The 19,718-nt window shown below is 34.2% G+C and overlaps 1 protein-coding gene across 4 annotated transcripts in view; it reads left to right on the top strand.

Moving 5' to 3' along the window:
* Positions 1–19,718, top strand: part of LOC148602220 (putative sodium-coupled neutral amino acid transporter 11) — a 62,785-nt gene that overhangs the window by 8,259 nt on the left and 34,808 nt on the right. For 2 of the 4 annotated variants that reach the window (XM_088551548.1, XM_088551550.1), the window contains exon 2: positions 14,930–15,218. The exons of 1 other annotated variant lie outside the window; for it this stretch is intronic. In XM_088551548.1, the coding sequence (XP_088407674.1) occupies positions 15,150–15,218 (69 nt within the window). In that variant the 5' untranslated portion in view covers positions 14,930–15,149. Of the gene's footprint in view, positions 1–10,057; positions 10,252–14,929; positions 15,219–19,718 lie in introns of all 4 variants that reach the window. One more of the 4 variants, XM_088551549.1, reaches the window with a different exon arrangement.

Raw genomic sequence — 19,718 nt, 5'->3', positions numbered from 1 at the left:
CTCTGTAGGACTGACCAACGAAGATGCTCTACATGACCCACTTCAAAGAGTTATTAGTGAACACTGTAGGTCTTTATTAGACTGATCAGTTGATAGAACAACCATAGCAAACGATGAAAGTAATGGTATTGAAAGCTATATTAGCTGTGTAAATATTCTACAACAATGATACAGTTATTTTGAATGTACAATTAGATTTATTTACATAAGTGAAAACAATATAATGCCATTGATACTTTCTGGGTGTACGAAATAGCCAAGCTTTCCTGTGATGTTTGTTGCTTATGATTGGCAAACTCGTATCAGTACTCTGTACATCAAAATATAGCTTTATCATCATAATAGCGTCCCATGATGCCGCTATAGAATGGTTCATTTGTCATTTCATTATTTTACATTATTAAACAAAGATCAGTCGAATTAATTCGTCTGAATAAAACAAACACTGATTTTTTTAGTAATCCCCAAAACAAATTTAATGTTTTAACACATTCCATCTCAGCTCCACACAATAGGAAACGACATTTCGCAAATGGTTGCAAGGAAAAAAACAACAGAATGTCATGGCTCACACTGTAAAACCAAGTCTTTCATTCTTTTTTAATGTTCTATAGTTCCTGCGTACGTGTTTAAAATTCGTCACATTATGTGAAGCTGTACTGACAAATCTTTATTAATCTGTACTGACAATCTTTATCAAATGGTACTTAACACTGGGTTTAAACTCCATAATGCATTGACTAGTAATAATTTCACCCCAGGTAGATGTCATCGTGCTGACTTGAGAAGTTTATTATAAAAGGGTCACAAAAATCACCATGTAGTTTGACTTTAACTAAGCATTTTATTGAAGGGTAATATTTTGTTATATTTAGCTTCTAGTATTTGTGGTGATCTTTTCATCTTTGGATGTCAACTTCCCGTATTCATACAATAAAAAAACACACAAAGACATGTGTATGCTATTTGTAAGAGGTTCATTTTAGCGATCTTTGGGTCGTTTATAATGTTGACCAGGAAACCAGATTAAACAATTGGCAATGACTATTTATAGATATCGGGGCCCTGCTAATGTGTATGACCTATATCGTCTTATAACAAGCTCATCTGCCTGAATTTCTTGTGAACTTCCCGTTCTCATAAAAGCAAGAAACACGCGTAAAAAACACGTAGATGAAATTTTGGAGGTACATTTTTATCTCGCACGAAGCTATAACAATGACGCTATAGCTGTAAAGACGGCACAGATCTGCAGCATAACGTGGAGTAGTAATTATCATTATGCAAATCATATACGAATATAAAGTACTGAAAGTACGACTGCAAAAAGTCGCTAACAATATTAGCGAATTAAAAATAAATTGCTGTAAACATTTCAAATTTCATTTAGACCATTTAAATTTCAATTTATATGTGAAGAAATTAAACCAAAAATTTAATTGTTTTACAATGTACAAAAAGAAAGTAATTCTAGTATAATAATGTTACTCTGAAAACTCATTTGAGCTACTGACTACTCGACGACAAAGTCTGGCTAGGGCTATTGAAACATGTTCGTTTGAATTAATGGACAAAATGTTATTGACTTATAAAGATTTCGCTGACCACAACATATTTAATCATCGAATACAATACAAACAAAAATTCAATTAAAGGTGAAAGAAGTTTTGCTTTTAAGGGTGCACATCAAAGGCCTTTGCCTTTGATCCCTATACTATGTCCCTAATTTATGAGATGTCTTTAACCTGCCAGAAAAAAAATAGGATTTTTTTTATCATTTAATAAAAAACTTCAAAATAAAAGATTGTTTCTGATCCATTATTTATCAATTGTTCAAGTTAAATAACCATCAAAATCAACCTCAACATTGCTTAATTGGTTGATTGGCAAATTGTGGTACAACACTGAGGTTTTGTATGACAGCTGTAACAGGTTTCAACAATTGAAAGTTCTTATTAGACATCTGTTGCGCTTATCAATTTATAACCAAAACCACAATAATCAACATTTTTGCCATTTAAGGGCAATAAGTAGTCGCCCTAAAACTTGATTGTTTAGTATGGTTTGTCATCTGATGTTAGAAATTTCATGAACACGATTAACCCAGCGAACAGTCCCTGCTTTGAACTAGTTCGACATGCTAGGCCGGAATGTTATTGTGCTAGCTAATAGAAAGGACAGTATGCAGGGACGCATGCTACTGTACTCGGTCACATTCTCACCCAGTCTTCACTTATCCCCTTAAATACCGCATATTTGGAGGAAAAGCAGTGACTGCCAATTTTAGTCTTAGGTGTGACTCGGCCGAGGATCGAATCCAAATCCTCCAGCAATCGAGTTGATCACGCTACCCAGAGACCACCGAGATGGTTCCCTAAAATGGGATACATTTACAGAGATCCTCAAGCTAAAGAAGTCACATTTATTTTCCAGTATCTCTTCTACGTTTTGAGATATGTGTAGAAAGTAGATATAGGTGACTTGACCGCTATGGTCTATAAATAGCAATGATGGCTGCTATTTTCAATTATTGATAATTTGATTATGAAAGTTCGTTTTTTTTTTTCGAATTTCTTGGTCGAGAAAATAGTATCCAAAATGATTGGTATCATAACCCCCAAAATCAATAACACCTTTCTTTTGGGTTATGGAACCTTGTTAAACTTTCTTCAGATCCACTGACAAATATTTAAGATATGGAACAAAACAATAAGACAACAACACCATTGCATATCTTTACGTGACGGCAAATTTCTTTCGGTGGTATAAACAGTAAGACAATTTATTTAGGAATGAACTTTATTCTTCAAAAGTACAAAAGTTATCAAAAGGCTCAATTTTGGAATTGAATTAAGTTGAAAATTGCTTATTGGAAAATAGCTCTAAATCAATCACCTTTTGTCTTTCTAAAATGCTGTATCACATGAGTCCACAGTATGTGTTTGAAAAAGCCAAATCATAAGTTTCAAAAAGTGTGTCGTCCTCTGTAGGCTGGGTTAAAGATGATGGCCTTGGTAATGTCATCCTGCTAATGCATGTGTTTGCAACAGGAAAGAAGGATTCAGCACACTCAACAAATGTTAAAGAAGGTTGAATTTCAAATCCTAGTAATGGCTCTTCATCTGTAGCAGTAGAATATTCAAGAATATTTTCCAACGACAAAGTACCTCTTCTTCCAAATGCCCAAGTAAAAATAACACTGTTAGTTACATGTAAAACAATTTTGTCATCCCCGCAGAACTGTGGGGAGGGCAAACTTTTCTGTAAAGTAGTTGCAGCGAAGATATTTTGTTTCATTGGCTGTGCACAGTTATATTTTAAAACAAATTTACATGTCCTGTGTATGTGCATCTATTTGGACATTACGAAGGAACTGATGAAGGTCAACCGATAGTGACATTTCTTTGCATTGCTTTGTTACAATGTAAGTAAATCTACAAATTTACGTATTTAGTCATAATTGTTAGGATGTTGTAGATTATCCATTAGAATATAATGCATAATGGATTTATCGCATAGCCATCTTTTGACAAATTAAATATTGAATGATTTAAAAGAACTTCGCGGGGCCCATCATGATTCAACCACAGCATGTTATATTCTCTTCACTTGGGGCAATCGCGAACATAATATTAGTTTGAGACATACTTAGGCCTAAGAAATCCGATTAAAAAAGATGGCCGACGCAGTAAAATTTGTTCTTTTCACGTATAATTTCCTACATTTCATAAAGGAAATAACATATGGCACGAAATTTCAATTTTCGATACATTTTTTTTTCGAATGCCACTAAGTTATCAGTATTTGGCCAATTGGGAAATAGAATTGCGATCAGATGACTTGCGTTTCCATGGAAGAGTGTTTTTAAGGTCAAAGAGTAAAAAGCAAAACTACACGGACTGCTTTGGAAAAATCGAAATCAGAACAAATAATAAAAGTTGATTTTGGGGTGTGGCCTCTTGGAACTGGAAAACCGAAGGTATCTGAAATCTGACCGAATAATGCAGGCAGACAATGAGTCCAATAAGGAGAAAAAAAATCAATATCTGACTTAAAATGAACAAAGTTTTTTTTGACATGCCCAATTTCGAACCCTTTTAACTCCAAAACTGTAAAGATAAGAAAATCCCGTAAAAAACTTAAAAAAAAACAGAGTTTCAAAAAAGGAACACACTGACATCTGAATAATAATTAGGAAGACTCTAAAGAGCCTGAATTGCTCATCTGCCTCCTTAAACAACTTTCAATTTATAGGAACAGCGGCTGTTTTTTGAAGGATCAAATATCCCCTCATCAGTTCTATGCAGAACACCCCAAGGAACATTCATACCAAGTTTACTTCTATTTGGTCATGTAATGTCAGCTAGGAGGAGAGTTTTGAAAACTTGTTAACGACGACGACGGACACCAAGTGATGGAAATAGTTCACATGGCCTTTTTGGGCAACGTGAGCTACAAATCGGATAAAAAATAAAACTTTTCCTGTCAATCATAATGATAACACGCATTGTAGCTCATTAATTTCTAAAGGGATGGGGCAAAAACCTGAAACATCAGGGCCTTTCGACGTGTTCTTAAGAACATTGTGATAAAATTTCAAAAAGATTGGTTAAGGTCTAATCAAGTTGTATCCAAAATAAACAAAAAAGTTAGAAAGACGCCAACGACTGCGACAAGGTGATATCATGATACAAACGAAAAAATACATCCTTGAAACTACTTTGTTTTTTTTTTAAAGACTAATCTCTGGTATGTGCAGGCGCCTGGTTTCCCTTAATAGTGGTATTATACCTAATAATAATATATCCAACAAGTACATACCTGAAACTTCTCTGATATAGCGTATGAATGCGGTGTAAACACTTTTTTTTCAAATTTCTGTTTATTTGAACCTGATTCACTGAATTCTGGTTTTAAGAGGTGGACAAGCCTTTTCAGTGTTAGCTTAGTGAATTACCAAGAAGAATATGTCTAAAAACTGACAGACCTCTCGTTGTCTAAAACACACATACATCTAAATCACAAATAGAAAATATGTTTTTATTAGAATAGAAGCAAAAAAAAAAAAAAAACAGCTTTGTTCAACCCTAATAGCCTGCGTTCTCATAAATACCATAAACAAACACATTAGTTGGAAATATTACCATTTTTCATCCACTGACTGTTCTTAAACTTAAACATGCTGAATAATTAACCCCACTGCCAGATTATATCTAAACATGAACAGTTTGAGGAGAAACACAATGAACAATTCACTACCTGAACAATTAACCCCACTGCCAGATTATATCTAAACATGAACAGTTTGAGGAGAAACACAATGAACAATTGACTACCTGAACAATTAACCCCACCACCGCCAGATTATATCTAAACATAAACAGTTTCAGGAGAAACACAATGAACAATTCACTACCTGAACAATTAACCCCACCACCGCCAGATTATATCTAAACATAAACAGTTTCAGGAGAAACACAATGAACAATTCACTACCTGAACAATTAACCCCACTGCCAGATTATATCTAAACATAAACAGTTTCAGGAGAAACACAATGAACAATTCACTACCTGAACAATTAACCCCACCACCGCCAGATTATATCTAAACATAAACAGTTTCAGGAGAAACACAATGAACAATTCACTACCTGAACAATTAGCCCCACTGCCAGATTATATCTAAACATAAACAGTTTCAGGAGAAACACAATGAACAATTCACTACCTGAACAATTCCAAGACTATCCACCCCTTTCCTTAAATTCACCAAACAGCTGGAAGTGGGATTTTCAAAAGAAACTAACTCCTCAATATTTTTAGCTCCCAAAAACTGTGGAATTTTTCCATTTTGGAGAATATTGAGAGCTATAATAAAATACAAACATCAAACTTTATGTTCATACTTATGTAATGTTCAATGAACAAAAATTCATTACCATCACATTTAATAATACATAATAACATGAAATACCCTTTCCACCCCAAAAGTTGTTCCCATCCTACCAAAACCAAAGGAGGTTAGTACATTCTGTATTTCGTTAGTTATCTAACTAGACCTACCCTCACCCATGTCCTTCTGACTAAACACGTCTAGTAGAATCATTTTACTCTGATTCTAAATACAAAATAATTTCACATTCAAATAGCGAGTGAGCTAAGCAGCAATATATATATTCGGAAAAAATAAGGTTCCGATTGTCTTCTATTCAAATTGAAGCATAGATTTTCTAAGATCGGAAAGGCATCATTTTTGGAATGTGGATCAGTTGCATCAGTTTGACATGCATTTATTAGCCATAGGTTAAGTGTAAAACATTCTCTTCATCTGTTGAGAACTATTTTGTTTTCTTGACTTCGTACATATTACGAATAAGACCCGCTAAAACTGTAACAAAGGATATAGCATACTACATGTACATAATACCTTGATAGAAGTCAAAGTTTTATAACATTTATACATTTACATGTAGTTTACATAAAAAATAACGCTATTAAAACTCAAATTAGAAACATATAACATATCGATTCAGACAATACAGTGTGTCTACAAGACAAGCATTGTCCCAATTTTACCTTAGCCATCCAAAAGGAGCAATGTATATTACGGTGGCTTAATAAAAAGCCAATTTGTTTGTCTTGACTTTTTATGAGCAACTCGGCGGGTGTTTCTAAATAAGGAGAGGATGCTTACCCTACCGGTGCACCTGGTCCATGCTCCCAGTTTTTAGTGGAGTCCGAGTTGGTCATTTACTTTTGTTACTTTGTATGTATGATTTTAGTTACTTTATGTTCTTTGTTGTGTATGTCTGTTTTCCATGTCTGGTCTTTGTCCCTGGATTACATTCTTTTGATTACCGCTATAACCTTGGTTCCCTTGATCACTTTTACATCCAAAAGATGAACATAATTATCAAGTGAGTTAGCTTATTGTAGTATAAAGTATCTTTTGATCATCTATTGGCATGAACAGTCATGGAACTATTTTTTATAAGCTTGATCCCAACCTATTCTTTCAATATTGGACAAAATTATGTCACCAGTCATTCCATTGCATGTTTGGACTCGTGCAGGTCCGGGTTTCAAAAGAATAGGCCTGCAGCACCGCTACACTTATCGTAAAATGCGACTAAATAGTGCTCAGAAAACTAGCCGGGGGCTAGGCGCTCTGTCCACAGAGCAACTGGGATGTGTACCCCAGGTGGTGGAATGGGGTCTCCCTGGCGTGTTACATGCTGGGGTCGTCAGGATATATTACGGAGAACCTGACCGCAAACCATAGTGGTGCACCGTGTTGGGAAAGATACCACGTCCCTTGTACGTTAAAGATCCCTGCTGTGGTATTCGATAAGAGTAGGAACCTTTCCGCTCCGCCACAGGAGGCTAAATTGCCCGACCCTACCCATCCCATCCTTTTATCTTGTGGCAATCAAAATTTGTCGACCCCATTGTCCTTGTGTCCCATCCTTTTTTTTTCATTTTATCATCATCGTTTCATGTTCATTTTATCATCCATTTCATGTTCATTGCCTGAATATAGCTGAAATTTTACTGCTCGGGCGTTAAACCCCAACAATCAATGAATCAATCAATCATTGCATGTTTGAACTTACCTTCCTTCTGGATATTACTGGGAAGTGGGAGATTCAGAAATTGCGAATAGGGGGTGGGATGACTGACCTAAGAATGGTAGGGCATTCGCCAGGTAACGGGGTAGGAGGCATGAATCAAATTTGAAAACGGGGAGGAGGAGATTTTCAAGAATCCTTTCCAAATTGTAGGGGTTTTTCCTCCACCCAATCTGGATCTGCCACTGCTCTAGTTATTTTAATACTTATTATATAATAGCCAAAACTTTACAAGCATAAGGGGCTGTATGGGTTGGGATGGCACACCTGAGGTCTACCTTTGGATCTGCCTTTGCTGGTATATCCTTGATTATTTCTAGCCTCGAAAGAAAACATACCCAAGGAAAGGTGTGTGTTCAAACCTCAGATTAACTTTCAAGTTAGGAAAAACAACCCAAAATTGAATAAAAATCTAACTTTACTCAACTCACACTTTGATTTATTGCCCTTCTCTCTGGAAAATGTTTTTCAATTATGTCTGATGTTAATAAGCCATTGATCTAGGCTTTTGTTGTTTTAATCTTATTTTTCTGATGCACTGTAACACTGAAATATTGCTTGGCAAAAAGTGAGGTTATTTTATGTGTACTGAATGATAAAAAAGCATGTCTATGAAATAATTTATTTCTACAAAAAATCTGCACATGATCATTTGTGTATGGAAACACTTAAACGGTAGCTTTTGAGTATATATGGTAGAATTGAAACCCTGATTTCATCCAGTATGGAACAAATCTCCATTGAAAATTGTGCTAATTATGCTGACCGATAACAAACATAATAAAAGTTTTTATTATTTCCATTTTAAGTCTGTCATATCTTTTTGAATGATAAAACATCATGATATTTTTAGTATACTTGTTAGAAAATATTAATATATTCAGGGGTGGATCTAGGATTTAAGAAGGGGAGAGTGGAGAACTAAATGCAGATTGAAGTGAGAAAAGACATTTTTGTGGTACAATATGTGAAAAAATTATGAGTTCTTGAACAATCCCCTCCAGTTCAGGAGGTGTATGCGAGACATATCTGTCATTTGATTTATGCCTGATATTGTTACGTTTAAAATGCATACAGTTTAGCAAATAGGTCATCATGCTGAGAGCAATATACAAACTAGATGATAACCCCCAAATTAATCTATACCATGTGCAGCCCCGTGCAGGTCCGGGTGTTGAAGAATAGGCCTGCAGCAGCGCTAAGCTTGTGGTAAAAGGCGACTAAATAGTGCTCAGAACCCTAGCCGGGGGCATGAGCGCTCTGTCCACAGAGCAACTTGGATGTGTGCCCCAGGTGGTGGAATAGGGTACCCCTGGTGTGTTACATGCTGGGGTTGACAGGCTATAATACGGAAAACCTGTCCGCAAACCATAGTGGTGCACCGTGTTGGGAAAGATACCACGTTCCTCGCACGTCAAAGAACTCTACTGTGGTATTCTCGCGGAGTAGGAACCATAGGGCTCCGCCACAGGAGGCTAAATTGCCCGACCCTACCCACCTTTCCCTATTTCCAGTGGCAATCAAAATTTGTCCACCCCATTGTCCTTATGTCCCATCCCTTTTTCATTTCATCACCATTTCATGTTCATTTTATCATCAATTTCATGTTCATCGTCTGAATGTAGCTGAAATATTGCTGCTCGGACGTTAAACTCCAACAAACAAACAAAACATATACCATGTGCAGCTGAGATCTTTTCAATATTTTTCGGCAACCAATAGGTCCATATACTGCAGTTTGACTCAAGTATCATGAACTAATTGTTATATCATACTTTCTCAATGTAGTCACATTCTTAAAAAATTCTTTAAAAAATGAGATGGTCGATACATTATTACATGGACTGGTAGACACATCTAAGATAACACACAAATAAAAATCTTCAAATATATATGCTGAATATAATAAAAATAACATATTTTCAAAATATGTATCGCATGCAGTATCAACCAGAGACTCCTATATCATCCCAAGAGCCACTGGCCAAAGGGGTGACATAGGTTGAGGGTTGATACCATATGTGATACAGATTTCGACATATTCAGTATATAATGTATACATGTTTTTTTTTATATATATATTTTTCCCTCTTAAAAATATGCTTTATATTTACTGTAATGTTACACATGTTTTGGTAATTTTCAATTTTTCTCCTTTTAGCTATTTAGTGTTATAACCAGTCTTAGTGTAGATACTAGAAAATATGTCTGTTGGAACGTAATGGATCAGCCTTGTAAATGTAATATATAATACAGTGTGTCATGTTATTTCTTTATTTTTAATCGATTGATAATTAGCCTGGTGATTTTATTATTTTTTGTACAGAGTGCTATATTAGTGTGGATTCCCTATTCTTTGTTATTTAGTCAACATACTATCTTACACTATGCTTACATTTTTGATAAAAGAGAATTTTTTTTTTGCAGGATTATCATAAGGATGTGCAGTAAACAGCTCCTATAAATTACATGGAGATTTAGATGCAAAGAATATGCTATGCAGCTTTTGGTGATCTTTTCAGACCAGATTACGTTACAAGACATGACCTGTTTAAAGATACACTAGTGGATTTCAGTTGTTATTGATGGCTCATACTTTGTAAAAGAGAGAGAAAAAACTTGTATGTGTGGTGATTGTTATACTTGTTGATATCTATTCAAATTGTTTTGTTGTAGATATTACATAAACATTAATACTTCTGTTAGAAGAAATAGTACACATAAAACAAATTGTTTCAATTTCTTGTAAAATGTTCTTGTAATTGTTATTTTTTTTTCAAAACTCATGATATGGTTTAATGGATTGTTTTTCAAAACAGTAACAGTATTAAAAATACAATCAAGTTGTGATATTTAAAAAAGATGTGTAATATTTCATCAAAATTATCTCCCCTTTGCTTGATGCAACAATATTACCTCCCTTGGTTAAAAAAAAATATCTAAAGAAATCAAATGTTATGTGTAATTTTGAAATTATAGAAAAAATGGATTTTTAAAATGATTAAATATAGCTTATCAGATTTCCCATGGGAAGAGTCCACACTTCCCATGGGAACAAAATTCCTATGGGAAAATTGAAGCATCCATGGAAAAACAAGTTCCCATAGGAACTCTACACTTCCCGTGGTTAATGTATATTTCCCCATAGAAACTCCAGATTTCCCATGAAAAATAATTTTCCCATGGGAAATCTGATTTAAAGCCTCATTAACTTTTTTCTTGATAGTTTTTTTCATCTCTGTGCATGCCATGTATGCTTAGGCTGCTAAAGTACCATATGATCAATAAAAAAAAATCCTACTACACTTTTCTTTAAGCATGTCAAATTTGCCGTTTCCGGAATGGCAAATTTGTCCCGCAGAGAGTTTACAGTAAATCTAACTGTTCAATTCAAAATCAGTGTCTATAAAACATTTTAAAGAACATTGCATGTGCAAAGTAATTTATCTTGCATGCACATATGTGTACAATATCACTAAAATTAGCTTAGACCACCGCCATCAAAACAAACAAATATCCCAAGCGCCGAATCCCAAACGAGATTTGGCCGTGGACTAAGTCTATATTTATTACAATTTATTTCATATCAGTAAAAAATCTGTAACTTCAATTGGATAAAACCTTTACACGTGATATTATTTAACCTGCAGTACAAAGTTTTACCAGTCAATATCATAATGTGATAATCCCAGCGGGCATTATCAAATCGTGGTAATGCCCGATTACAAATTTAGAGTTACATTCCCTCATTAAAACGCATTCGTGTTCAAACAGTTGTCAATGCAAATATGCATGAAATGAAGGGTGTAACGGATATACGGAAAGTGCTATCGTTTTCAACTTTATTGTTATACATGTAGTGTTATTTAATTATTTTAAGGCTGGATTTACATTATGTCTTAGTATTATATACATATATATGTTTGAAATAATAGACTACAGTGGCATGTAGGTCTGGCAAAACTAACTAATAAATACAAATTATTATAATTAATAAATCAAACAAATAATAAATACATGTAAAATAAATGTGAAATAAGGTTCCTTCTGGATACCGCACGATGTACAGTTGCGATCACTTCTAACCTCTCTTCGATCCTGTCAGGATTCGCTCTCATAGTTCTAAACTGTCAGAAACTGTTCTGACCCGCGATACACGTAGCTTGTCAGGGTCTGTCCGGACTTCGGACAAGCTCTGTCATAATGTAATTTGTCATGGGTCCTGACACCCTCCTGTCAGGAACTGTTCTAAGTAGAACAGATAGGTGGATTAGAAGAGTTCCTGACAGATGCTGACAGTCATTAACTCGAGATTACATCTGTCAGAATTACATGCTGTACACGTACGTGATTACGAAAAAAAGGCGTAGCACCCGAATCATGATTCGTACGACCGGAAGGAAGTCTTGCTATGTTTAAACTTGATTTTTTTTTTAAATTTTCGCGACTATTATGTATGGCATGCAGTACCAACAAAAATAGTGTCTGCCGTACTTGCTACGCCCCTGACTTTATATAGAATTTGGACTGAATTCTTTTTTGGTTGCAGATCTAGACACCAGTATGATACAGATTACCTATATATATATATTGACATTTTTAACAGTTTTAACAGTTTATACAGAAATTTTAGACCTTTATGAAACTTTAAAGAGTTCACACTCATACAATTTGGAACAATAGTAATTTTTTAAGAATATTGACCCAAATATATCAGTCGCAGTTACCCACATTGTAGTTACATTACAAAAAAATAGCATTTTAGTCAATACTTTTAGGCTCTCATGAAAATCAGAAGTGCTCTCACTCATACATTTAGCAAGAATAAGATTTTGTAAAGAATTTTGACTCAAGCAAATGTATCAGAGCCAACCATATGATAATTATATTGTAAAGAGAAATCAAGGAAACCGAGGTTATAGCGGTAATCAAAAGAATGTAATCCAGGGACAAAAACCAGACATGGAAAACACACATACACAACAAAGAACATGAAGTAACTAAAATCATACATACAAAGTAACAAAAGCTAATGAGCAACTTGGACTCCACTAAAAACTGGGAGCAGACTCTCAAGCAAATTAAAAGTGTGGGCACTCGTACATTTTGCAAGAATATGACATTTTAAAGAATTATGACTCAAACTAATATGCCACATCCACTATATGATAGTAGTATTGAAAAATTTAGCATTTTAGTCAATAATTTTATACCCTCAATTAAATTTAAAAGAGTGCACATTCATACATTTTGCAAGAATATGACATTTTTACAGAATTTTGACTCAAACTAACATGTCGCCGCCACCACATGATAGTTATATTGGAATAATTTGCAATTTTAGTCAATAATTTTATACCCTCAAGCAAATTAAAATTGTGTGCACTCATATATTTTGCAAGAATATGACATTTTTGTAGATTTTTTCACGGAAATATATGAGTCATATGATAGTTGTTTTGAAAATTTTAGCATTTTAGTCATTATTTTTAGACCCTCGTGGAGTTTAAAGTGCTCACACTCACACATTTTCCAAGAATATGAAATTTTTGAAGAATTTTGACTCAAAATAACATGTCACAGCCACCACATGATAGTTATATTGAAAATTGTAGCCTTTCAGTCCTTTAGACCCTGATGGAAAATAAAAGTGCTTGCACTCATACATTTTGCAAGAATATGACATTTTTAAAGAATTATTTTGACTTAAAATGATATGTCACAGCCACCACATGATAGTTTTATTGAAAAAATTAACATTTCAATCATTATTTTTAGACCTTCATGGAAATAAAAAGTGCTCGCACTCATACATTTTGCAAAAAAATATGACATTTTAAACAATTTTGACTCAAATTTATATGTCACAGCCACAATATGATAGTTATATTGAAAATCTTAGCATTTTAGTCAATAATTTTAGACCCTCATAGAAGTTAAGTGTGGGCACTCATACATATGATGGAATATGACATTTTTGTAGAATTTTGACAGAAATATATGAGTCACAGTCAACCACATGTCTATTGATAGTTGTATTAAAAAAAATAAGCATTTTAGTCAATAGTTTTTGACCCTAATGAAAAATAAAACTGCCTGCACTCATAAATTTTATGGACATACATGCTGCAGTGAGAATTCTCCGCGTGCATAAAAAGCATTAAAATCATACATGTACATATTGTACCAACGTGTGTCAAAGCTCTTTTAGCCTAGCGTTTCCTGGCATTGATTCTTTTTCTGGCTTTCAAAGTTAATTTTGTGATTGTTAATAAGAACGCCCTTGCTTGCCGCGTTTTATTTAAATTCACAAAAGACAACAGTAATTTATATTACCGTCACAAATGGAATGCGATTCACGTTATGGTGTATCCATCAGCACCATGAAAACTGATTTATTCAACGGGTCATAGTTGTCCTTTCCTCGTTTGTCTACCCCGGACTTGAATTTTTATGAGTAACTCGGCGGGTGTTTCTAGAAAAGGAGAGGACGCTAACCCTACCGGTGCACCTGGTCCATGCTCCTAGTTTTTAGTGGAGTCCGAGTTGCTCATTTACTTTTGTTACTTTATGTGTATGATTTTAGTTACTTTATGTTCTTTGTTGTGTATGTCTGTTTTCCATGTCTGGTCTTTGTCCCTGGAATACATTCTTTTGATTACCGCTATAACCTTGGTTCCCTTGATTACTCATTCATCTGTAAATTAGTTCTCGTAGGTAAGATAAGGTAAACTTACATGCTAGCTAAAGAAGTAAAAGTGAGAAAAGCAAATCTCTCAAGGCTAAACTTAGAAATACTCTCGTCTAAAAAGTGAAAAATGCTGATGATCTCAAATATTTCAGAAAGACCGCGCGAGTCAAACGTCTTTTAAATGTCTTTTTACTATTGCAGGCAAGCTAGAATAATAATGTCCAAGAGGTTGCCCTAAAAGGATTATCTGAATGTACAAAGTCTTTTAACATGCTTTAATAACCGAGCTTTGAATATTCCCTTTGTAATATAGGCATTGATTGCGCAGCGGTGCTTATCAGCGCACAGTACTCATCAATAATATTATCAAATGACATCTAATTTTCACTGAAAACCAATGTATAAATAATTCACTGAAGCCTTAGTGTGCAGAAATATGACAAAGATCTAAATTCAATACGGGCTTTACATCGGATGATTTTCTATACGTTAATTGCATTGTTTCATTATTATAACGATTCCACCCACTAGAAACTAGTAAGTGATGTGTATGCTGGGGGTTTTATAACTGGCATATGTCTGGTAAATCGATAACTTTGTTCTTTCAGCAATGACAATCGTTTCCGGGAACATTATCAAGACCGTTTGACAAAGTTTAGATAATCACGAAGCAGATGACATCCTTGTGGTAATTTCTAGAATTGATCGGATTGTCTGAATCACTTGAACTCTTAAGGCAGTACTGGAATAAGCGGGAAAATCTTGCTTTGTCTGTGATGATTCTGTGCATGTGTATGAACTAGTGGACTAATAAACTATGTTGTCCTGATGTCAATTCCTACGATCTCAGAGATGACATCAGCTAAAGAGGACTCCTATATCCTAGGGAGAAGTCAGGTGAGCTAAGTATCCAGCGTAGATTGCCCATAACATCAGCTAAATCTGGCTCGTATTTTCTATATTTTTCCGAGGAATCATGGGGACCAATTAATATATAGGTTGATAAAGTCTGGCAAAATTATAGTTAAATTATCCATTAACGACATGTAAGAGAGCTTTGATTTTAGCAGAGAAAAGTCAGGTGAGCAAAGTATTGGAAAAGCCCCGATAGTAAAATGGTCCTGCATTTCTTGAGAGAAGTCATGTTCAGGAGAGGTATAGGCAGTGTATTCATTGACGAACAATTTGATTTACACTCTGAAAAAATAATGCAAGGTATAAACACACTCCATATTTTATTTGAATACATTTAGTCATACAGTATAATAAATTTTCCATTCTTGGAAATAGTAATGTGTAGAAAATAATTCACCTACGAAATAACATGATGCTTTTGTTACGTTAAAAATTGAATTCTTCAATCTCAAACATTTTTTTTATAATCGCTATAAAAAGTGTTTGAGATTTAAGAATTCAAGATTTAGTATTTGATACTAAACATTTCATTTACTTTAAGGTAGAAAATCAATACTCATAGAAATGATTGTACAGAGTACAAATGCACACAATACTTCTACATATGTAATAGACCACGTGTGTTCCTAAATTTCCAGTAGTATAATGTAAAGATTAAATACATTTACTCGAAATTACGATAACAAGTCAGGTGTCAAATACATGCATCTCCTTTATTGTACAAATTTTTATTCTATTCGTAACTCCCCAATATCCTTACAACATATTATTCATGTCGTACATTTTATTCAATTTTGTACTCTTGGATTCATTACAATTTAACTTCTAATGATAAATAGATGGCAGATTTTGTAATATAAAATAAACCTACATGATGAGAAGTATGTAAATATCTGCTCGTTTATGTATGTCACTGAATAATACAAGTTTGGGAAGTTTAAGACATGAGATCTCTCAATATATGACCGTTTACTTTAAATTAATATGCAATTTCAAGCTGCTCACCGTCCACGTACAGTAACCCAAAACTAGATTTCGTAAATCTTTTGCTCAATAAAGTGTGCAAAAAAGATTGAAAATATTGAGTACTGATAACCGATATGAACGTGACATCCAAAACACAAGGTTTGACCTATTTCATGGGATACTCTTTACCGTTACGTTTTTATAGACTCCAGTACACGAAGATGGCAATAATACATTTATAGTAATGAGGCCATTACATTCAACTTTCTCGGTTGTCACTTTGCATCTAAACAATATTAAGATAATATCAATTTACATTTAAAATAAATTTGAAATCGTTACTTAATGAATGTATATTAATAAAGCGATTTCGAAACAAAGGAATCACGAGGTTCTCCTGCTATCCTAATATTTCTTTGAAATAATATTAATATAATGTGGTTTTTCTATGGTCTAGGCTTTTACTAAATAAATATCAACCCACATCATATATAAATGTAATTAGTAAAACGCAGCTTTGTTTACACTGTAGAAATCCATTTTTGAGTACTGGTATCTACATTGTGTAGCTTTTTGTAGAGATCTTCTTACTTAGGTTTGTAGGGCTGTAGATAGCATATCAGTAACTGTTTATAATCCTAAGTTTACTGTTTTTATACTTGGATTGCAGTGTTCCTAATTGTTTAGACTCTTGCATGCTGAAGCATTGAGTTTGGTCGTATTTGTCTGCCTTTAGATCTCAGTCTTACATACATTTCTCAATTGGCTCAAATGCTGACTGTGACTATTTTTCAAAAAGAAATTAAATATTGAAAAGTTGATTCAATTAAACTTCCATGCATATACATGTACGTGTTGTAGCGTATTCAAATTTGATTTTAACTTAAAGATTTCTATGAGTCCACGAAGATCGGAAAATCGTCAATCCTTGAAGTCAAAAGCATATGATTTAAGGGAACAAGTATAAACAAAAATAACAATAACACTACATGTGTAATGGAAACAGGTTTAAAACGAAAACACGACGACTTTATGTGTAATTAGAACATGTATAAAAAGATAACACGACGACTACATCTATAATGGGAACATGTATAAAAAGATAACACGACGACTACATGTGTAATGGAACGAAAACATGACGACTACATGTGTAATTAGAACATGTATAAAAAGATAACACGACGACTTCATGTACATGTGTAATGGGAACATGTATAAAAAAAAACACGACGACAACATATCTAATGGGAACAGGTATAAAAAGATAACACAACATATTTAATGGGTACAGGTTTAAAAAAATAACACGACGACTACATGTACAATGGAAACAGATATAAAAAGATAACACGACGACTACATGTGTAATTAAAACATGTATAAAAGGAGAACACGACTATATGTGTAATGGGAACAGGTATAAACAAGGGGATGGTGGACCAGTTTTATGTGCATTTGCTTTGCTCTTGTATTGAACCAAACCATTTCAGTGTTCAGTAACATAATTTTCTGATACTGGTAAATAGAAAATATCAATAATACAACCCTATAGGGTATATATATATATATATAATAGAAAAAAAATTAATCGCTGGTATATATGGAATCTTTCAAAATACATAGCAAATACTCTGTCAATACATATAAAAAAATCTTTTATTTGAAACACTTTATAAACTCAGCAACCTTCATTTGGGTAAACATTCAATTTGTACGATGATGGTGGTTTGTTCACAAATATAGTAAGTGTGTATTGTCAAATACAAATAATTTTCTTTAATTTCCCATACTACGCAAGTACAATAGACTTAGGCCAGTTACGTTATACCCGTCTTCAATATTTAGGAGTAGGTGGTAATGCGTGTAATTGGAGGGGCGATCTGCTAGGTATAGTTGATAAAATTCATGTGCGCGACTGTATACACGTAGCTGGAGCAGTTTACTTGAGCTTTGGATTGCTTTCTTTTTTTCAGCTGGTTCAACTTTCTGAACTTTTGACAGTGGTAAAACAATGTATCAGCATTCTCGCACACTGGTGATTTGGCCAAGTTTATTTAGCTTTAGAAATTATTATTTATGTTTATATCATAAACATATTCAAATTTCGTAAATACAATTTTTCGTCGTGTCAATCGAAAATTATTTTTCATTTACAAAACTGCTTTCTGGAAATCATTGACAACACTACTTTCCGGGCATCATTGACAACACTGGTTTCTGGGGATCATGAAGGTATACATACATGTACCTGTACACTGTCTTTCTTGGGTGTGACTTCGTCGTTGGTACATGTACATATACATACATCTCTCTTGATTTTTTTTTTCGATATAATCTCGCGATTGATACACATGTACATAAACATATGATTTTTTCAGGGTGAGACATCACTGTTGATACATACAATAGTCCATGGCTTGGAGGGTCCACTGTGCCCCCCCCCCCCACACACACACACACACTCACCAACTTCATGGTGATTTTTACATTGTACCTTTAAACCTCCCATTACCGAATTAATCTGTCGCCAAAGAATATTCTCGAATTTTTTTTCAGTCTTTGCCCATATTTGTACCAACTAGGCCAAAAAGCCAAGATTTTTTGACTCGATTGTTTGAGCGTCTAAGCCTTTCTGGGACAAACACATTTAGGTATAATTATGTATCCCAATATCTCAGCTTTACAATGGTAACAAGAAAGTTGCGGCAACGCTTAGGTTTGGGGTTATATTGGAAAAAATGTACCCCTACCCCCACTGAAAAATCGCTTCATATTTTTCCATATCAAAATACCTAGAGTATTTATGCTGCAGTAAAAAAATGGTTTATTTGGTATTTTCTGTTTAGTATTATCACAATTAATACTTCTGGGATTCTTGTCATGAATTTATCAAAAAAAGGTAAAAAGTCAAATTAATTCAACTCAATAAGCTATTGCTCTACTAATAATTTCAGGCGTCCGTCTACGTCGTCCGTCGTCGTTATTAATTTTTCAAAACTCTTCTCCTCTGACACTACTTGACCAATTGGAACCAAATTTGTAATGTATGTTCCTTGGGGTATTCTACAAACTATGTGGGGATTATTGATCCGTTGAAAAACATGGCCCCCGTTACTAAAAATATAACATAGGGGTCGAACAGTAGTTTCTCGCATATATCTCCAAAACCGTTAGGTTTAGCCGAACTCTTTTAATTGCTGAAATGATCCTTATTATAAGGCCTTCAAAGTCTTCAGGGATCAAAGTTGTCAGGCGACTCCTTGTAAGAGTTGTATTGTCTTTGAAAGATGAGAAATGACGTTTTTTTTTAACAGTTTTCAGCCAATATCTTGAAAACTATTAATAGATAAAAAGAAACTTTCTATTGTTGAAATTATCCTTATGTAAAGACCTACCAAAGTTTTCTTGAGTCAAAATTGTTGGCCATGTAACTCGGGTTTTTCATGTGTTTGACCTCGCCTTTGGTACATATATCTAGCTTTCTGGACGTTACCTTGCTGTTGGTACATGTAC

This window comes from Perna viridis, chromosome 11 (assembly GCF_037379345.1).
Source record: "Perna viridis isolate PV_CMFRI_1.1 ecotype Kerala chromosome 11, ASM3737934v1, whole genome shotgun sequence".
Taxonomy (NCBI): Eukaryota; Metazoa; Mollusca; class Bivalvia; order Mytilida; family Mytilidae; genus Perna; species Perna viridis.
This window is presented reverse-complemented; position numbering and strand designations above follow the sequence as displayed.